The 22,858-nt window shown below is 46.0% G+C and overlaps 1 protein-coding gene across 1 annotated transcript in view; it reads right to left on the bottom strand.

Annotated features, from left to right (window-relative positions):
• LOC142574580 (uncharacterized) overlaps window positions 1–14,951 on the bottom strand; it is a 50,178-nt gene extending 35,227 nt beyond the window's left edge. Inside the window, exons 1-3 of the mRNA XM_075683629.1 lie at window positions 14,860–14,951; window positions 6,835–6,971; window positions 5,710–5,822 (exon numbers count right to left, since the gene is read on the bottom strand). Coding sequence (XP_075539744.1) covers window positions 5,710–5,822; window positions 6,835–6,971; window positions 14,860–14,862 — 253 coding nt within the window. The 5' untranslated portion in view covers window positions 14,863–14,951. The remainder of the gene's footprint in view (window positions 1–5,709; window positions 5,823–6,834; window positions 6,972–14,859) is intronic.
• Between the last annotated feature and the right edge of the window lie 7,907 nt (window positions 14,952–22,858).

The raw sequence follows: 22,858 nt of genomic DNA on the forward strand, positions 1-22,858 counted from the left end.
GGTAAAGAAAATGCTACAGCTCGGTGTTATTGAGGCAGGTGAGAGTGATTATACCTCCCCTTTGATTTTAGTTGAGGTACCGGGCAAGGAACCTCGTCCTTGCGTCGACTACCGCAGGCTTAATTCCATCACTAAGGATCAAATTTATCCGATCCCTAACATCGAGGAGCGCCTTGAGAAAGTTAGTAGCGCTCAGTTTATTTCCACCCTAGATCTTGTCAGGGGTTATTGGCAGGTTCCACTTACAGAAGAGGCTAGTAGGTATGCGGCGTTCATTTCACCAATGGGAACATTCCGTCCTAAAGTGTTGAGTTTTGGTTTGAAGAACGCGCCATACTGCTTTTCAAGCCTCATGGATAAAGTGTTGCGGGGACAGCAAGAATTCGCTTTACCGTATCTAGACGACGTAGCGATATTCTCCGCATCCTGGTCTGAGCATATGGCACACTTGCGGGCAGTGCTAACCCGCCTGCGCGAAGCGGGCTTGACAGTCAAGGCTCCTAAGTGCCAGTTAGCACAGGCCGAGGTTGTCTACCTCGGTCACGTGATTGGTCAGGGTCGTCGCCGCCCCTCTGAAATAAAGGTGGCCGCTGTGCGAGACTTCCCGCAACCGCGCACGAAGACCGATATTCGGTCGTTCTTAGGTGTCGCCGGCTACTATCAGAGGTACATCCCCAGGTACTCTGATATCGCGGCTCCCCTGACGGATGCTCTAAGAAGGACAGAGCCCCAAACAGTCGTCTGGGACGAGACAAAGGAAAGAGCTTTTAGCGCCCTAAAGACTGCCCTAACAAGCCAGACTGTGCTACGATCGCCCGACTACACAAAAGGGTTCGTTGTTCAGTGCGATGCTAGTGAGCGAGGCATGGGCGTTGTACTGTGCCAACGGGAAAATGGAGAAGTAGAACACCCCGTCCTGTATGCTAGTCGTAAGCTGACCAGTCGTGAGCAGGCGTACAGCGCCACCGAGAAAGAGTGTGCGTGTCTCGTGTGGGCCGTTCAGAAATTGTCATGCTATCTAGCCGGCTCGAGGTTTATCATTGAGACGGATCACTGCCCTCTCCAATGGCTGCAGACCATCTCTCCCAAAAATGGCCGCCTCCTGCGCTGGAGCCTCGCTTTGCAACAATATTCCTTTGAGGTGCGTTACAAAAAGGGGAGTCTCAACGGTAACGCCGATGGCTTAAGTCGAAGCCCCTAACGTAGGAATCAGCCTAAAAATTGTTTGTTACTGATGTTTTTCTTCCTGAGGCAGGGTTTTTAACATATTGCTTTTGTGTAGTGTTTCAAAGTGATGATATGCTTTCTAGTGCAATTTTCCAATTTGTGGACGCGTTCTGAGTGCTGCTAGACTACTGTAAGGAACTAGGCAGTGGTATAAAAGGGGAAAGAGCCTGGCAGGGCTTAGTGAGGGTTGTGCCGTGCTTGCTGACTGAGCGGTTGAGTTTCAGCGTAGTTCTAACGCTTGCCGGGAACGAGAACAAAAATGTGAACTCTCCAGAAGTCACTTTGCAGTGTCCTGTGTGAACCTGAACGAGAGAACGAGGCCTTCTCTGTGTGCTGCGCTCAAGAAACGTCGAGGGACGCCCGACTTCGGTTATGAGCATCATCGAGCGACATCCCTCCGGACAGCGGATGCAGTCCCCTGACCATCGGGATCTCCTTCCCCCGGCGGGGCGGTCTGTTACGTTTCGCCTACGACGCGCGGTTTAGCCGGCGCGGATGCAACGGACGCCGGGGCTTCGTTCAAAGCGGCAGACATTTTGGCCCGTTCGGCGCCGCCGCTACGCCTCCCCGCCAAGCGCGTCCAGGCATGTTCCAATGCCACGTGTCTTCATGTGCGTGTGTGTGTGTATGTGCATGTTGGTGCCCACGCTTGTCGAAGCGCGGCAGCCGGGGAGAGGAGCTCCCCCAACTGTGAAGCGAGGGGGTCTGACCGGCGCCGACACGACGGATGCGTCCACCTTCTCTTCCCATTGTGCCCGAACGGCGCCGGCACGACGGCTGCTCCACCTTCTCATCCCATTGTGTCCGAGCGGCACAGTCACGTGCTCGTCTATAGAGGGGTTCCTTCTTGCCCTCAACTGCGAGAGTATAAAAGCAGCTGCCCCCGGACGCCAAGGGAGGCTCCAATTTCTTCTGTTGAGTAACGTGCTCTCCCGTCTCTCTACTTCGGTCGACCTGACCGCCAACTCTTTGCGATGTTAGAATAAACAAGTTGTTTTGTTGTTACCAGTCGACTCATGCTTTGCCGGGACCTTCGGATGCTTCCAGTTGTGCCCCAGGCCGCCAGGCCAACGCTACCCTTGGGGCTTGCGACCCAGGTGCAACAACGGGCGTCAGCGCCGAGTTCCCAACAACTCGTGCCAGCGGTGCGATTACAATACTATGTGGGCTCTCTCGGCTCACGCCATGGGATCATGCCACAGTTCTAAGGGCGCCTTAGGGCACGTCCTTAAGGTAATTGCTTTTTATGTGGCTCTGCTCAGACATTCAGCGCACCTCGAGGTGTCCAGCGCTCACTGAAAATCTCTCAGGCCACGTCGAAGTTTCATAGGAACATTACTAGGAATAAATCCGGCACAAGTTTCTGCGCGCATTACTAACACAGCGCTTCGCGCAGCAGCATAGTTTTTGCATACGCTACTTGCGCGAAATTCACCCTTCTGACTTCGAATGATCTCGTAGCTTCTTATTACAATCTAATCTGTCAACGAAGGTTTGTTGTGCGGAAGTGATTATTATAACCTTACCTCTATTTATTACCATCGCACCCTCGTTAAAACATCATAAATGAGAAACTTTAGAACATATCATGAATAAGCACCCATGATGAAGTGTCCAAATATTATCGAGAAGCAAGAAGCAGCGGCCCTCATATCCATTACTTTCGGGACTAATTCTTGCTCTGGAAACTGCTTAACATAAATTGGTTATGAACTTACTACATTTATCTGCTGTAAATTAATTAACGACAGGCGAGCAGGACAAACCAATGCCGGGAGGCAACGTTCAAATAAGGCAGATTGTTATCTTACGGCAGGGCATGTCCCCTGGCGAAAACAACATCCCTTTATCAAAACTTCAGCTCCGGGTTCATGCTCCCCTTGTTCGTACATTGCCCATCAATTCCAATCTCCACCACCTTATACTCCTTTGTCTTGCTTCGATTTCAACCACACTAAAGATAAATTTTGGGGTTAGCAAGAAACTGAGTTGAAGAACAATCAACCATAATACAAGAAACTACTGCAGTCTGGTAACTCAGCTAAGCTATGACAAATTCCGGTAAAGTTGTGCAGTCGGCGTGAAAAGCTTCTAGACCATTAGATTCGCAATAATTATTAATTTCCGTGCAGTTTGTGGCCGTAAGCAGTAGAACTGTACACCGCTTTGTTGTTCGCACATTACTAGTACGGGCTGAAAATGTAACAGGCTGTCTGTGCAGGCTATACAGAAATATCCAGGTTTTTCTCGGATCTCGTGGTGTGTGAACTTTTGACGCCGATTATACCAACTATTATTACAACGGAGCTAAACACTCTGCAGCGGCAGATTTCCCTTTATAATCAGTCTAACTCCACGCACATGCAGTGAAAGCTAAGGCTCCTGTCAACAAATCAGACAACAGCCAGCTGCGCGTTGCAGAAAGGGAAGTGCTCTCCCATTCCTTTTTGAAGACAAGGTCGTCTTAGCTGAGTTCAGACGGAGTTGGTGTATCATGGATATAGCCATCTGGTAACCAATTCCAGAAAAGAGAAAGCCGTCGGTTAGGTAACTTGTAGAGGTCGTATGAACATGAAACTGGCATCAAGTGGTACTCCTCCGTGTCGAAAACACGAAGCAACAGTCAAGAACTAAGAATTCCTTTCCATTTGCTCGTTCTTTTTACATCATAAAATCACAATCAAAATATTAAAAAAATCATTCATAATGATTGAATATACCCATAAAAAAATTCACCGATAATTACGATACTCCCTAATGCGAAATTCGAGCGCAGCTCTATACGTGTTTTCATTTCGCAATATATTTAGGCAAAGAATTTGAGAGACGCATTGCAGAGTCGGCAATCGTCAAAAATCGGATCTGCGACTCAAGCGCGTCAGGTTGTATCCTTGACTCGCAGAAGGTTCCAGTGTAATCACTGTTGCCTCTTGGATTCCAGAAAGTACTAAGCAATTCGCGTCGCGCATAAAATCAGATTACAAAACAAGTCAAAACCGTGACAATCGAAACAAGCGCGAACGAGAACAAACCAAGCAAAGCAAACAAGCGCGAGTGAAAACTGACGTGAGCAGACAATAGTACGAAACGAGCGGTCCGACTGACACCAGCTTGATACGAGTACGCATCGACGAGTCGGGCGGGTGCGCATGAAACCAGTTTCCAACGCGTACGTCACTGAACGGGCCGCTCTCATTGGTCTCCGCCTTTTGCGGCTCGCGTCATTTACCTACCGCTCCGCGTTCGCTCTTTCATCTTTCGCTGTTGTGCTCGTTCGCTCGGTTACGCCGCCGCCGACGACGCTCACTGCAAGAGCAGACCATAAAGAGCTGAGCTCTAAATTCAATCATAATAAAAAAGAATTATAATTTGCCATAAATAGAGTGGGCATGTGAGTGCCTGTGTCGCTGTCGCCCTTTGCCATGCCACAGCCAAGTGCTATCTAACTTAACTGCTGCGCTCCCCGACAGATGACACGATCTTCTGCCCACGTTCAAAAGTCAGATTAGAAATTATCAAAGAGAAAGTCATTAAGGAGATGTAGACAAAATGCCATATACTGAAAAGCCTCTGTAGCATCGCTGATTAGCTCAAACAGGCTAGGGGAATGTTGTTTCACCGCCTCATTCAGAAAGAGTTGCCGATAGAACATATTCAACATCAACAGTAGCAGCAACAGCATTATCATCGTCATCGGAATGCAGAACAGTCAATTAAGTCGCATAAGCAGGGAAAGCGGAGAGCCGCAGGCCGCGTGAATGCGTCGCCCGAACCTTTGGCGTGCCTTTGAAACCGTAGACATTCAGCCTAATAGATATTATGCCTCACGGTAGCGTGAACGTGCAACAAGAAAATTGAGGTGAGGGGTGCATTCCAGAGTTGAAGATGCTGAAAAAAAAAATTCAACCAAGTGTCGACGCTAAAAAAAAGGCAAGTTCAATGTAAATGTCATACGACTAGGACACGAAAAGAGGGAATAATGAACATGAAAAAGATACAGAAAGTAGGCGAATTATAGAGAGATGATTAATGTTTTTTTTTACTCATTCAATCATTAGAAACACCTTGTAAAACGAACTTGTATTCTTAACGCAGACACTTGGTTGACGCTTTCTATTTAACACTTATATTCGGTCGACGTCACACGGAGGACGATAGGAGGCGTCTAATGAGGAATTCATTCTGCTAATTTTCTTTTCTTGCAGGTTGGTGCTACCATAAGTCTTTCACTGATGTGCACAGAGTTTTGTGAGGTGGGGTATATTTATGCTCGTGCATGGCTTGTGAGATCGGGAAAGTTCGCGCGAGTTGCCCCGCCTCGGAGTCGCTGTTCAAAACTCCTGTTACTCCTCGACACGGTGCTATGTCGACCGAGTACTGTGCAAGTGAATCCCGCGTTTTTACTCGAATAACTATGAACAGTGGGGGCTGTAAAAGAAGAATGGCGGAGTTGGCAGCCCACCGGTTACGAAGCGCACTCACCCCAGTCCCACTGACTTGGACAATCCTGGAAAGGGTGTTCCTCCCGCGGTATCGCGTTCACGTCGAACGTGAAGCACAGCTGCGAGGGGAGCCTGTAGTACGTGCTCTGAATTCTGCAATTTTTGTAAGAAAGCAACGTTTCAGAAAGGCTCCCGTCCGGAAAGAAAGAACTACAAATTGGTTACCCGTATTGCGGCAAGTACGTCAAATACCACACGGTGCTTTTTTTTTTTTGTCCTTCTTTAACCGTTCTTTGCATGCGTGTGCTAGATTGCGTATCCGCTTTTGCAGAAGATCGACTTAATGCACGAAGATTCATATCTCCAACTTACCTACACTAAACAATTACTAAAAATGGCTACTTGTATTGCGGCAAGTACATCAAATACAACACGGTGCTTTTCTTTTGCACTTCTTTAACTGTTCTTTACTAGTTTGTGCTTGACCGCATATCCGCCTTCGCAGAAGGTAACTTAATGCAGGAAAATTCATCTCTGCAACTTACCTACGCTAAACAATTACTAACCAACTCCTTGAGTTCTTCATTTAGTGCGTAGACATATAAAGACACTTGAATTGAAACCTGTTATTATGAAAGACAATATTACAGTTTAATGCATTGCCGGCACGATTATGTGTCCCATGGACGAAGAAAATGCAGTCCACAAGCTCTATTTTTAAAATAACGTGCACTTCCTCGTCTATTGAGAAACGACGAGGACTTCGAATCAAATTTCATGCCCCTTCTCCGGCATAGGCATAATACTGTGACGTCACGGATTTAAAAGTGTTTTCACACGCGGGGGCTGTTTTCATTCAGAACACATTATCGAAACTCTCCATGGGCTGATTGTTCGGTTCCTTTGCAATGCAATGTAATCTTTGTTTGCATATGAACTTAAAAGTTGGTCGTGAAAAGCGCTAGCAACATCCATGACGTCACGAAGTGCGTTAATTTGGAAACTGTAACGTAACATTGCCATACGCGTTTTAGTTTTGCGTCTTTTCTGGCTTACCAGGACCCCCCCCCCCTCCCCCCTTCAATTTGCCGGTACAACTCAATTCAATTTTACTTTTTAGTGTCCCTTCGCAGAAATCTTTGCACAAATAACGTGCAAGTGGCACCTGTCGCTGCAGTTGTAAGCGGGGCATCTCGCTTCACCAGACGTCATCACGCAAGAGAACAGTTCCTGGGGTGGGAACGTTGTGGCATTCCGTAGGACCGGCATGGACTGCACTATGTACAAGCCCGGGGCTTCCATCTGCGTACACGGGATTTAAAATAAACTGTAGTAACATTGAACAAGAGGGCGCCGTTTACGACAGTTGTTCACAGAGGAATACTTGCGAGATGAAAAGAATTTTAAGAATACACGTTCATAACGGTTGCATTTGCAAACCACAAACGCATTAAGAGTGGTTTTTGTCCCCAGTAAAGGCAGAGAGAATGGCCTCGGTAGATGCGTCCAAACTCCAGCTTTCCATTAGGGAAGAGGAAAGGGCAGCTGAAACAGTTGATTGGGAAAGGTATGAAAAAATGCGTGGGAAGGGTGTGCGGTTGTACATGTAAAGTACGATTATCTCTTAAGCGGAACACCAAATAAAGTAACATTTCGCCATCAATTACTGCTGACGTAAGTGATGAAGACCTGTTCTTGTTTTGTTTTTGTTTCCTACGCGTGGGTGTCAGTTTTATGCATCACGTCAGCCTTCCTTCTCTCGGCATGATGGAAGAAGCATTGCAGTCACGGTGCACTTATTACCAGTTCAGGAGTGGCACACTGCACATTACAGCGACTCCATACTGAACGTGTTCGTCCGGTCCCGCGGCGTGCAAATATGCCAGTTAGGCTTCTGTCAGCCTCAAAGCTGCATAGTATCGGGCATGGAGTTTACTACAAAAACACCAGAGCGAATTCTGGTGTTGCAATCGTTCACCTACCACGAGAATGATGGTTAGTACATGCCATAGATTTGTCTGATGTTCGTGCTTCTGGGTTCAAACGAACCTGTGAGGTTGCTTATTATGCTTAATCACTTCAAACTTCAGAGCTCACGTAGTTTTGTAAACGCAGCAAGGCAAGTAGCTTTAGTGCACGTGCGTACAGTCATTACGAATCGTTGAATTATTAAAGCAGTGGTGTTTTGCTGAAAGTAAATCCATGTACTGCCGATCATTCCCATGCTGACTGAACAGCCCCGCTTGCACCTCCCGTAGACACTTGCTCCAGAGTTGCCTTGAGTAACTTTTGTAAAGAAACTCTATCGCGTCGGGCCATTGGCCCGGAACAGCGTCCTCCGACAGTGGCTGCCTGCCTATGCTGGTGCAGAAAATGCCCAGTGTCTGTCTCTCACTCTCGCGCATTAACTGGACAAGCACGTAACATGCAGTACAGCGCTTTAGTCGTCTGCCAGTGCTCGCAGTCAAAGCCGTTCACCAGCTGTCTGGTGAAGGCGAGAGTAGCGCCGGGTGAAGGCAAATTTCATCGGCGCGTCCCGTGCCACATATATGCCTAGCTTCGTGCGAACTTCGGAAGCAGAAGGAATATTGTCGTCCTGACTTAATACATGCAGGCGGAGTTCAAATAACAGATAGTAATCATGTGCCATGCAAACGTTATACAGACAATATGTAAATAATTGTCGGTATGTTTTTACGAATAGTTCACGCCAGTCGTGAAGTCAAATGACTGCGTAGCAGAAAGGTTTTACACTACAATATGTGGCAAAATGTGGATCGGCGATCCAGTCGTCCAGATAAATACAAGTTTACGCGAGTAATTTATTCATTGACTCCATTTTTGTTTTACTTGTCTCGAACGAACGCCGACCGCCGTTGGAAAAAAAAAGCTGAAACATCGTATAACGAAACTACACAAACTAACTTTTCTTACCAACTTGTCAACTCAATAAAGGGAAAATTGACAAATCATTGTGTCCAGTCCACTCATTCCGTAACGCGGCCACAGATTTAAAAAAAAACAAGAAAATTAAAAGGACAAACAAGCACAGCTGCAAAAAAGAAATGTTAACAGTTTTCTATGCAGTATTCCTCTAAATTCCACATGTGGTAAACAGCGAATGAAAAGAAAGACCTGTATTCTGTATGCACCATAATCACACCGCGCCACCTAGCTATAAGAAGCCTAAAGCAACAGTGTGTTTAACGATGGACCGTAGACAAATAATTTGTACCAGCACAACTTTTAACGCTTATGTTCAGGTTGTAATCACTGCAATATTATTGAGAGTTGGAGAGACAATCGGGAAAATCTTTAGCCGATATGGCTACGGCACAACGAAAACAAGTTCATAGGCACAGCAGAGTTCTGCGCACGAATTGTCGCCTTCACAGACCCAGTCTCTCTATTACTAACACCTGATTTTTTTTTTTTTTACTGAACCAGACTCAAGTCATCATTCTTTTTTCCTTTCTGCCACTGCTTATCCTCCTTCCGCAGAATGCACCTCGTATTTCAGAGTAGTAATCAACACTTAAATTTGTCAACACCGAACTGGTCCCTTGGTGCGTGTGAGTAGGTCGGCAGTGACACGACCATTACCTCTCAAGTAAAGCTTTGCCTGCAGGGTCTTCCATGTATTGTAAATAAATAAATAAATAAATAAATAAATAAATAAATAAATAAATAAATAAATTGTAGCTCTATACGCGTCCATTGAAGCGTCTGGAAGGTTACGCTGCTATGGGTGGTGACGTTGGTGTATCCTAGTTATCTTTGGTGAGGTATACACTATCTATATTCCCGTGTCCTTACGTTACCCAATAATCTTTTCTGCATTGTTTGTTTTCTTAATTTGTACGCGTTTTGGATACTGTTCAGTGTTGCATACCCTTCAGTGTGCATACCCTTCAGTGTGCATACCCTTCAGTGTTGCCGATCACCTTCGTGCATAGAAACCATTTTTCTATTGTGCTGCCCAAAAAGAAACTAGTCAGCAACAGAGTACTGCAACGTACGATTCGGTATGAATCATGAGGCTAACTTCTTCCCTATTAAACTCTATGTGCATTGTATGTGTGTTTTCATATCAAATAATAATAATCATAATTGAGGCAACAGCAACAACGAACGACAACAATAACGACGACGACGGCGATGACGACGACAACAATGCATTTGGCTGAACATAACTCTTATACCACACCCGTAGAGCACGCGATGGTATCCGCCGTGAAAAGTCAAAATTCGCCACAATATGATCCAGCTATTTCGTGCAGCGTGAACGCCCAGCGTTGAGTGGCTACGGATGTTTCACATAGGCCTTGCACCTCCTTCCTCGAACAATAAGGAACTCTGGATTTATGTGTCCTAATTGCGTGGTTCCTCTACAAAGACAGTGTACCGCATCCCACTGATATCGCAGTAATGCTGGCGTTAAGGGGCAGGGTTAGCTCGGGGCTCCTTTCTAAATGCATAGGAAAAGAGAACTCATTTATCTCGGCAACCACGGCATCTAATCTGATTAGGTTCGTCCCATTTAAAAGAAAAAGTTAGGCTAGTCACTGCAGAGGCGGATACTTATGTTTAGGCCGTCAATATTGTTTTACAAAAATTGTCTAAAATTGCGAAGCTCAAAAGGCTCGTGTACCGAGTTTTCAACGCTATAGCTCAGCAACAAAATAAAAACGACATTGCGATTCCGTAAATCGCAGCGTATAATTAATCTAAAGTGGAAAACATCGATGTATTATACACCACTCAAATGTATATACTACAAATGTGTGAGTAGGAGTGTTGCTAGACTCTTTTAAACATTCTAACAATCTTACGTAATCTGTAACTTCATAAATCTATATGCCCGCTCTAAATACCCTAACAGATGCATTTTAGAGAGCTGCGATATTTCTTTTGGGTACAGAGTTACCGATTTGTAAAGTTGGTGCTTCAATTTTTGTTTATTTTGCTAATTCACGAAATTCTTCTTGTGAATATTTCATGCCCTAAATCGAAGTTCTCTTTCATAGAGTCACCGTCATTTCACGTTTTCTCACAAATGCTACAAATTCACCCAAATGGTCGCTATGAAATGTATATATCGATGATTTTGATATCAGGGCTACTTTCTGTATATCTCACCCTAATAGGCAGCTTCATTGTGTGATATTCTAAAGCAGTAATCCGGTACTTTTGTTTCGCTCGTGGCGTTTTACCGGCGCCCTGTTGGAGGCGGCCAGATAGATTTTTGTACGGCTGCGGAGTTGAAAGGGCTGATGGCGTTATCCAGAAAGGCCGCTTGGGTGGGAGCATCGAAGCGACCGTACGACCAGGGTGTCGGTGATGATTCATCATAGGAACCACCAACCGACTCCTGAGGTATTTCCGAAGAGTGCGGGCCGTCTTTGATGTGTCAGTTGCTTAGAATGGCATGCAACAGCGACGGACGGACGGACGGACGGACGGACGGACAGACAGACAGACCTTTATTTACCTGGGGTACGCTACCGCTGAAAGCGCTAGAGCAGCGGGCCGCTTCCACTTTCATAGCAACGAAAGAAATCGCCCGCAGTTGCGATAGCGCCGTTGCCGTTGGCGTCGGTGTTGTCGTAATAATATCTGGGGTTTTACGGGCCAAAATCACGAACTGATTATGAGGCACACCGTAGGTGGGGGGTGGAATGACACTGGAATAATTTGAACCACCCGGGGTTCTTCAACGTGCGCCAAATGCACGGTGCATGGGCGTTTTAGTGCGACATCACTACTAGCTTGCAAGCCGGGATTTCGCCTCTGTCCCTCGTACAACAGCAAGCGTCCACGTGGAGCGCGCTGTGCACGCGCGTCCCGAGGGCACAGCATCTTCTTATTCTTCTTGTTGCACGATGTCTAAAGAATGAAGAAGGGATTCGTCGCACCAAGCGCAGCGAACAACAACGACCACGTCGACAGAGGCACCGGGAATCGAACGACGAAGAAGAGGTAGCGAAGCGATTGCGACTTCAGCAGCAAAGACAAGAATGCAGTTCATGGCTCTTGGCCGACTCCCAAGAGTGGGTGGGAACCTCTAACGTCTAGGCTCTACAGCTACAATTCATGGCGTCGAAACGTGCCAACTGCCGGAGAACGAGAGGCGCGATCGGAGAACGACAGATCACACAAGCGTTCCAAGTGCTCTGCCAAAACGTAGCAGCAGAGCCAAGCCCGATTACTTGCGTTCCTTGCATACCAGCATCGCAAGGACCAGGAACATCTCTCTTTGGGAAAGGCAGCGACAGCCAGCTTCAAGCGGAACTTCATTTACAACCAGTTTGGCTTTGCGTGTTCTGCGTATGACAGACTGTAGCACAACAAAGAGTTGGATTGCGTCATGCCGCCCATGTACGCGACCTTGGCTTCGGCCTTTCCCGATGTTCCAGTATTCTCTTCGTTTAAGATGTATAGAACGTGTAAGTTTTCGCGAGCGCAAGCTAAAGTGCCTTTGTAATCTGTAAGCAATGGGCATAAATATCCGCCCGAGCCTGCCCACCTCCCTCGGCCCAACTGTATAGCGGAACGCATGATTTCGCCTCGCATACCCTTCATGCAAGTTCGAGGCCTGCACTACAACACTGGCCGGTATGGCGTGAAACAACAAAACGATCTTTTTGCAAGTCTGCAACCCTCGCCCTCGTGTGCCCACCGAGTCACCATTTATGCATTATGCGTATCATGCGTGCAATAAAACAACAGTTTAACATGGCCATCGATACTGCAAAGGGTTTAATTAGCAGCCGGGTCAAAAACAGCCCAGTATTGCCCAATTTTATGCAAGCCAGTGGCTTATTCAGTCCAAGAAAATGTGCTTTCGCACGATATTACGTGATTGGTGCAACCGGACCGTCTGTAATTAATCTCTCTTGAACCTAACCAAGTTGTGCATCTTGGTCTCGCACAAATGCGCCGAAATCATAATTAACCCATTCGTTCATTTCTATCTTTTAAAAAGAGTGCATGCTGTAGCATGCCACTTTGCTCCTGTGAAACGAAAGGGCCAGGTTGTAGATTAACTGTTGCACTGAGATGGTCTATGAAGTGACTATAGAGGGTGCAATGTGTCTGAGATAAAGCCGCAGAAAACACGATGAGATAGATGAAAAAGAAGGAAAGGAATTTAGAGAGGCCCTCCGACACAATTTGAACTGCGTTTTTGCCTGTGCGAAGATCGTATCTGTAATTGTAAGATTGACCTCTAAGTATATAGTTGAAAGTGTAGATCGAAACCAAATCTGATTGTGATGTAAATAAACGGTAAAAGCAGAATACCTCTTATTTAGCTACCACCGAACTGACCTAACTGAATTTTTTTTTAAATTTCGCCCCGACTGAAATACGGCCACTGCGGCTGATAAGCGATATCGCGACCTCGTGCTTACCCGCGCAGCGCCAAAGCCACTAGGCAGCCACGGTGGGTGGCCTTGTCTACCAGTGGCGCATACGTGGAACTTGCGAAGAACGTTAGAGGGTCTGCTTGGATGCTCAGTGCCGTTTGGCTGCAAAAACTACGGAGCGAAGTGGACCAACAACTTATGTCTAGGAGGTGTTGGCGAGACACGTTCGCACGACAGCATTCTCGCGCGCGCCATTTCATATAGAACATGGACGCAGTAATTAAAGGTGAAAAATAATGGTCAACCTTACTCTTGCATTTAACTTCGTGCTCCTCTCAGCATACGTCTATCGTCACCATTCTTCCCTCGACAAACATCGCCCACTTCCTCGTGACGTTACTGCGTCGGCGACTCTCAGAGTGCATTCGCATGAACCCCATTTCAGCTTACTATATTCCGAACGGTGTAGCGCATGAACATGACCATGGCGTCACATTGAAGCTGTATACTACGCATAAGCGCAAAGATTGCATGAGATGACACGTTGTATACATTCACGCGCAACTTCACCAAAGGTTCGAGTGACAGATATTCCTACATGTGCCTTGGATCCGCATACTTATTTCGCAGAAAAAAGAGCTTAGTCATAATTAGTTAAGAAGATACATGCTAAGAATGACTCTCTTAGGATTGCCACTTGAGCACACTCTAGCAATGAAGCAAAGGTTGACCGAAAGTAAGAAAAATACTTAGTGCCCGAAGGTAGTTTCTCATTATGGCTTGCAGGCAGTGTTGCACACCTACAGTCAGCGTCATTGCAGCGATGAAATAGCTAGAACTTTCCTTTCTTGCCTTTTAATGTTGGACCCACCTGTCGAATGCACGTATGCGAGAACAGAAAGATTGTTGTGGTCGACAACAACTGCGGTGATCATGATTAGGCTTGTTGCATTCAAAAGAAGTTATAGCATGGTGACTAACACATTTTTACTCAATCATCTTTATAGAAAATTTTTGGAAAAGAAAGAAAACTTGAAGCCCTATCTCAACTCTCTCTCTCTCTCTCTCTCTCTCTCTCTCTCTCTCTATATATATATATATATATATATATATATATATATATATATATATATATATATATATATATATATATATATATATATATATATATATATATATATATATATATATATATATATATATATATATATACACACTCGTAAATCTGCCCTCTTGTAGCTTCTTTCTGTATAACCTCCATCTGTATTGAAGGATGGGAAAATAAAATTGAAACATACATACATACATACATACATACATACATACATACATACATACATACATACATACATACATACATAACCCGCCGTGGTTGCTCAGTGGCTATGGTGTTGGGCTGCTGAGCACGAGGTCGCGGGGTCGAATCCCGGCCACGGCGGCCGCATTTCGATGGGGGCGAAATGCGAACACACCCATGTGCTTAGATTTAGGTGCACGTTAAAGAACCCCAGGTGGTCAGAATTTCCGGAGTCCTCCACTACGGCGTGCCTCATAATGAGAAAGTGGTTTTGGCACGTAAAACCCCAAATATTATTATTATTATACATACATACATACATACATACATACATACATACATACATACATACATACATACATACATACATACATACATACATACATACATACATACATACATACATACATACATACATACATACATACATATGAAGCAATAAACTGTTACGTGACCTGGTTGGTAATAGTGTTGACTATAGGACTTGCTGTACGCAGTGAACTGCCATCGAGTGTCGCGTGCTCACCATGTCATGCTTGTGACACTTGTTAGGCCTGTATTTGCATAGCTTTTCGGTGCTGAGCCTGCGAACGAAAACAGGTTATGGAAGAACCACTGACACTCTGACCACTCTGCTACAGCTACGAAATGTATACAGAGAAAAGGCGTTACTACTCAAAGCATGGTACTATGTCCATCGTACCACTATGAACGTGGTATAAATTACGTACAATTTCAAGCTGTAGACAACAACACTTAGTTTGGTTGCTTAGTGTTCTTTTTCTTTTTCTTCGCCTTTCTTTCCTTTTATTTATTTATTTATTTATTTATTTATTTATTTATTTATTTATTCCGTTTTAGCGTTTTTATATATTTTTTTTCACGAGCACCGGTTTCTGCCGCTCCTTTTATTACGTCTTTCAGAGACGAGATATCCCACGATCACCAGCGAAGCAGGTAAGAGGGGTGCTGTGCACGCCGACTGACACACGGCATGTGACATGTGACTGACAGACGGCCCTGTCACCGTCCTTGCGCACAGCACTCCTTCATACTCAATTCGACACCCTCGCCGTCAACACACCTTCGCTTGTTGTAGCACCCACCCGCCTTACCCCCCACTCCCCTTTAGAAGAACCCTACCTATATATTCTGTGCCGAGGAAAGCATATGTCACCGTGAAAAAGACAAGTCCACTTGTCGAAACGTTGGCTCCCGCTTTCCCCTTGTTCTAGTTTTGCTCATCACTATGAACGTCATGGTACTGTGAACAAAGCACCACAAATGTACAGGTGTACATATACACTATGTACATATCTACTGCGGACATAGTACCACTATGGACTCGCCGAACTGTCAGTTTTACTCCATGGTATCATAATGCGCTGTCAGCTGTGGAAATAGTAATAAACCTGCACCATAATTATTTACATGATCATACACTTACACTCAATATACGCGCAATGTCCCACTCCAGTTAGCGGATCTTTACTAATACGATGGCAGTTACTCATCCGCAGGAGTTGATGAAGTGTGTATGTGGGTCTTGCAAGGCAATTTAGCTCAATTTCGATTACGATCATGCCGTTTTCGCAGAAGAAAGCTAATGCTACTAGTCGAGGCACTTCCCTCTCAGTTACACTGAACTGGCACAAGTACACTCATTTGTTTCGATATTCTTTTTTCATAATATATATGAGAATAATATCTCAGACTACAAATCACTTCCTGCGAAGGTCACCTAAAATTTCCGCAGATACTCTGTTAATATCACAGCGCAAAAGTACAAAATATTTCCCTCAATAACTACACCTTCAATTCAACATCTCGAGAAGGCTCTTAACACGAATCCGGTGAGAGCGAGCGGTGTCATTCTCCTCTGGATGAAATTTGCCTGCATTGCCTCGATGCAGAACCGCTACAGAAGCGAGTTCATGCAAGCGCTCTCGCTTTATGATATCTGCGCCCGAAGTTCGACTCGACCCGCTATAGTGTACTGTTTGTGCAAACCTACATGACCCTCCGACGACTTTCTGCGAATCACAGGGGGGTAAGGCGGGTGGGTGCTGCAACGAGCGAAGGTGTGTTAACGGCGAGGGTGTAGAATTCAGAATAAAGGAGTGCTGTGCACAAAGCCGGTGACAGCCGTCTGTCAGTCACATGTCAACGGCCGTGTGTCAGTCAGCGCGTCAATGGCATGCACAGCACCCCTCTTACCTGCTTCGCTGATGGCTCGCAGAAAGGCGCCGGAGGGTGAAATTTGCTTTCCCGTGTACTTGTAAACAAGCCCGGCGCGATTTAGACGGGTCACGTAGGTTGGGTTAGGATAGCTTAGGTTATGTTAGGTTAGACTAAGTTGGGTTAGGTTGCATATATGTTTGGTTATTGGCTAAAAGGCTACCTTTCATACGAAAAGAAAAACAGCTTAAAAGAAACGGAAGAGCGACAAATCTACACCCTCGCCTACGTCACTCTCTCATTATTCTGCGCTCTTTGCACTGTTTTTCGGTATCTGAGTCCTGCAGAAATGGAGGCCTTCTCACCAGCCGTCGACGCACACTGTTACTGCGGGGAAAACGATGTAATCGTTCCGCTGTCGCTCGTCCATGGTGACACTGAAGTTGTACTCGAGGTAGACCCCCAGCACGCTGTAGCATTGATACAGGAAGCACGCTAAGCAAACGGCGCCGATGATTGCGTGCAGCTTATTCATCGTCAGTTGGCCGTGCGTTCTGCACGACCTTTCCTTTTCAGACTGCAGAGGTGCTTCCCTTGCGAGACACTGTCACGCTCTGTTCACGGGAACACTGTCGCTAAAAAAAAAAACGGAAAGCCTTGCAACTTCTCATTTGCATTAACGTAGAGTACACTATTCTATTTTGCTTACGTTACAGAGTCCATGTTTGGCGACTGCAGTCAACTTTCGCCGTGACAGCAAAGTTTGTGTCGTCAAACTGCCCCTTGTCACGAAAATCTCTCGTTGCCGAATTAATGCGTCATATTGCTACGTAAGTACCGCGAACAAAATTCAGTAAGCGAAGTGCGCGTACCATCGAAGTGCGCGTACCATCAATTAAAGTGAGAGTTATTCATCCTGCGTATGCAAAAACACGAACTTCTTTAGTACATCGGAACAGGATAATTCTATTCTCCATATGATGAATGTACTACATTCGATAGCAACGTCTTGAACTTCAAAGAGCTCGTGCTTTGCCTCAAACCGCGTACTCTTAATGTTCTGTAGTACGAGACATCACAATTCGACATCGACAGTGTGTAGCCCACACGTGGTTGAAGGGCCGTTTTCATCGAAGTAAATGACGCAATTATATATTGATAAAAACAGTACGTCGTTCATACATTATTCGGCCACTTCTTGGTAGTAAAACGGGAAGAAGAAAGAATTCTGAAAATGAATAAAAGCGGCTCCCCTATTCACAACACTTCAAATGCTTAGCTGCCTTTAAATTAGTGTGCCTCTATATCTATTCACCACTGGACGAAAGAGTAAAATTGTGCATACAAAGACGAACCTATCAGCTCCAATCCAGTCGAAGGCACATTAAACCGTAATTCTTTCTTTTCGGGGGGTTCTATTGCAGATGCACTTGTCTTTTCTCGGCTATATATTGTAACATTTTACTAACTGCAGTGAAGAAGCAAACAGTGGCAAAGGTGTGTTTTAAGAATTAAACTAATTGCTGGGACCTGCCGCGGTAGCTTAGTTGCTATGGCGTAGCAGTGCCGACCTCGAGGTCGCGGCTTGGATCCCTGCGGCGGCGGCGGCGGCGGCGGCGGCGGCCCCATTTTCGATGGCGCTGAAATGCATGCGCGCTCGCGTACGCATCTTCAGGTGCACATTAAAGCGGCCCCGAAACACTTTTGATGAGAAAACGTCAAATGACTCCCACTGAGCGAAAAAGCCGGCGTCTGTCGTCTCGACAAGCGGAAGAGGGCACCTAAATTACGATCGGCCGTTCCGTCACGAACGCACCTCGACGGAGCAGCGGGCGAAACGGCACAATTGCTGCCACCGCTATCGCGAGGTGCCTCGGCAGGGGATAGGGCATCGCCGTGACGTCACGTCACCCTCGATGTCGCTATTGGAAGCCTTTGCTAAGCACGTGTCCCTTCTCCAAACAACCTCTCGCCTCGGTAAGGCCAAATCAAAACGCGCCAACACGCTGGCGAAACGTCTCAACGCACTCGCGAGCCCGCAAGGAGTTCGTTACACCAAGGATCACTCAGCTGCGTTCGAGTGAACGTTAATAGTGCCGCATTCACAAATCATAAGAAGTGCGTAGGCGTCATCGGATTTTTACGAACACAGTAAGAAAAAGTTGCCGGACTGTGCAAACGGCTCCGGCGAACCTTGTGATCTAAATACTATTGCACTGTATGCTGCAGGAAATTTACAGTCTCCTGTCGAAAACAGCGAAACATCGCTTGGACGCACTTCCGCGGTGTCGCAATGTAGCGTCATCGCAAGCAGCTGGGCCCACCAACCGCTACTGGCTGATTTAGTGACCGCGAGAACTTCTTCAGCATTACGTAATTGCCGATTTCGAGTTAAATGAATGAAACATGCGATATATATTCCTGAGATCTCAAAAACACAGAAAGATCATTTCATCTTTGCACTGCCAGTCTACACACGACAGTAGCACGTACACAGCTGCGCCTGCTGGGCGTCGCCTCCGAGATATCCGCGGCTTGCTGCGTAGCGCAGTCCACCACGGCCGCCATGGGCTGCCGGGTCGGGCCCTTTCGCCGCCATGACACATCTGGGTGGGGCTTCGCCCCCTTTGCGTCTCCCCAGTTTAGCTTCCAGACGCTATAGTGGCGATGAAAAGAGAGAGAAAGCCGAGCATCGATGCTATAACCTAAATATACTTGAAGGATGCGGAACATGATAAATCCCCAGGAATCGCACGATATCACCCTTACTAATGATAACGGCGACTCTGTTAGTGATGTTCAGTGTGCCGATATATTTAATACTGCCTTTTCATCAGTATTCACCATAGAACCTGAAGATACATTCCTTTCACTACCATCCATTACTGAACTAGCAATGCCAGCCATAATTTTTCATCCAAATGGCATTTCGCGCGCAATCGACAAATTGAAAATTTCATCGTCAGCCGGAACGGGCGAAATTAACACTAAGTTTCTCAAAAACGCTAAGGACATTTCATCCAAGTTTTTATGCTTATTGTTTTCTCAGTCACTCGCCACAGGTATCATCCCAGAAGACTGGAAGATGGGGAAGGTCGTTCCTGTTTTCAAATCAGGTAAGAGAGACTCTCCACTCAACTATCGCCCCATTTCCCTAACTAGCATCCCTTGTAAACTAATGGAACACGTCATCTACTCCCAGATAATGCAGCATCTAGACTCTATAAATTTTTTCACTCCATCCCAACATGGATTTAGAAAAGGCTTATCATGTGAGACACAGCTTGCCATCTTTCTTCACGATCTTCATTCCAACCTTGATGCTAACTTACAAACTGACGCCATCTTTTTAGACTTTGCCAAAGCATTCGATAAGGTACCTCATCAACGTCTACTCTTAAAACTTTCCATACAAAACTTGCATCGAGAAATTATTGCATGGTTAAAAGAATTCCTCACACATCGTTCACAGTCTGTTACTATTAACAACTACTGTTCTAACCGTCTACCAGTAACATCGGGCGTTCCTCAGGGAACTGTCCTTGGCCCCCTCCTATTCTTAATTTATATTAATGATCTACCACAAAATTTATCATGTCATGTCCGTCTGTTCGCCGATGATTGCGTTATTTATGCCCCAATTACTAATACAGCTGATCAAGAATCCCTTCTGGACAATCTTAACCGCATTCAATCATGGTGCAATCACTGGTTGATGACGCTTTATCCCAATAAGTGCAAACTCATGTCTTTCCATCGTCGTCACAACCCGCATTTATTTACTTACAAGATTTCCGATTCTCCTGTCGAACTCGTTCCGTCCTATACTTACCTCGGTATCACTATCAGCAATGACTTATCATGGCGCGAGCACGTAACAAAGCTAATATCATCTGCGAATAAAAAACTAGGCTTTCTTAAACGTCATCTTCACGACGCCCCTCATAATGTAAAGCTACTTGCTTATTAATCATTAATCAGGCCAAAACTTGAGTATGCATCCGCCATCTGGAATCCACAGCAAGCTTACCTCATCGACTCATTAGAAGCTGTGCAAAACAGAGCCGCCCGTTTCATTCACCGTTCATACTCATCCTATATTGGTGTTTCATCTCTCAAGCTACAGTCCCAATTATGCAGTCTTTCCCTCCGTCGCCGTATTTCTAGCCTGTGCGTATTTCACAAATTTTATTATTCCCAGCTCAAACAGCAGCCATACATCTGCGCAACGCCATCACGCACGTCTCACCGAATTGGTCATCCGCTGAAAGTCTCACGCCAACGTGCCCGTACGACTACATTTTCCAAGTCATTCTTCCTCCGAACAGCAAGCGACTGGAACGACCTTCCCCGTGAAATTGCAGCTATCACCTGTCCATCAACCTTCCTAGAAAAAGTTACATCCCACCTGTCATCATGAAAAAAAAATGTTTTACTTTCCCACGTTAACCCCACCCCTTATGTAAAACCCCCTGCAGGGGGTCTTTAAGGAAATAAAAATGAAATGAAATAAAACATGTTTGCCACGTGAGAATCGTCGGACTACTTCCTTTTATTACAAGGCCATTCTATAACTAGTTAGAAAACTGTTTCAGCGCCCCTGAAAGCATACCAGGTGGTAAAAATTATTCCGGGGTGCTCCACTACGGCATGCCTCATAATTGGATCGTGGTTCTGGCCCGTAGAAGGCCAGAATTTGAGTTCAGCTTATTGAGCAAGCTTGTGCCGCGAAAGAAAGTGATGCTCGAATCAGAACGCCGCGACTGCGTTCGTCCAGTACGGCGTCCCGGATCAAGTTCGCCCGCCACTTTCACAAGCTTCATCGTACATTTCCTGTGATCGTTGGTTTTTAGAAAATACCAAAATTAGATTCTTCGGTGTTACGTGCGCCAACAAGCAAAAAACACGCCGTAGTCTCGGAATGAATTTTTACCACCTTGGGTTCTTTAATCCAAGTACACGGGCCTCTTTGCAAACCGCGCCTATCGCGGACTGCGGCCGCGGCAAGATTGGAGCCCGCGGCCACTAGCTCTGAGCGCGAAACGCCACAACCACTTAGCTATACCGAGACAGCTATCACTGGTTCTCGCGCACATTCGCGTTCTCGTAATGCGCGCATAATCTGAGCCGGTGTAATACAGCGATTCCTTTCTCACGATTCCATTCCGTTCTTATCATCCACCGCTCATGAACGGCCGATGCTCGTGATAACATAAGCGAAGTGCCGTTTCGACCACCGACAAGCGACGAAAAAGTAAGAGGACTCCGAAAGATTCGTTGCATCACCCCGGCCTTGATAAGATACGCCACCTGATTTACTATATGGAATGTGCGACAACGTTAAAGAAATTTCTAATGCTGCATGCGCGAGTCTTACCCCGATCCACAACTTAATACCAGTGATTATCCAGTGAAAATAAGATGGCTAATAGAAAACGAAAGACGCGTGCCAACATTGTCATCGTTCCTTCACGACTTCTCGCTGTTTCTCGGTGACCTGGCTCCCACAGGCAAACATTTCAAGGATTATTCGATCCCTTCTGGTCCAATGATTTTTGCAAGAACCATAATGATGTGCAAGAAATATCCGACACGGCAAAAATAAAACATAAACATGGATACCAAACTCAGAAATTACACTGTCCGCAAATTCAATAACGGATTTGTCGACTCCCGCAGATAAACCTGGGCCCGTATAACGTAAAACTATTCCAGTATGTTTTATTCCAATCCCCTGACGTCAAATTTGCGTAACCGCCGACGCAAGCATCGGGCGGGCACCCGCAGGGTTGTCTGGACAGACCAATCAAACGCTCTCCTCGTTCATAGGAGGTCACTTTTGTTTGCTTAGAAAACGAATAACATAGCCTACACTGAGCGGCTTGTCTTATCTAATTGGCTTTCAAGAGGTGAGGAGCACACTCAAGCGGAGAAGGATTCGATTGGGCTGGGTCACTGCACTGAAAATCGATAACCGGATGAAGAGGGTGGTGCCGGCGTCTTTGACTGGTCCGCTTTCCCTTACTTAGCTTGCGGTGGCTAGCCGAAAGTCGCGGCGGCATGCAACGGAAGCTTAAGAATGACGCTAAAACGGATCTTCAGCAAAGAAGAGTTGGCCGAACGAGGTCGTAAATGTGCCGAAAGTGGTCGAAAACGTCACACTGCCACGCAAAAAGTGTTATTATACGCAAATAAACCCATTCTCTCCGGCAGGTGCGAGCAGCCAGTGCCTGAGCGATCGGCGGCAGCCATCTTTTATTCCTTTCGGAACGGGGCAGCCTGCGGCTATTCAGAAGAAAATTCAGTTTTGTTTGGCATATTAATGAACCTTTAACGCGTACACTTCA

The sequence above is a fragment of the Dermacentor variabilis genome, chromosome 3 (genome assembly GCF_050947875.1).
Source record: "Dermacentor variabilis isolate Ectoservices chromosome 3, ASM5094787v1, whole genome shotgun sequence".
NCBI lineage: Eukaryota > Metazoa > Arthropoda > Arachnida > Ixodida > Ixodidae > Dermacentor > Dermacentor variabilis.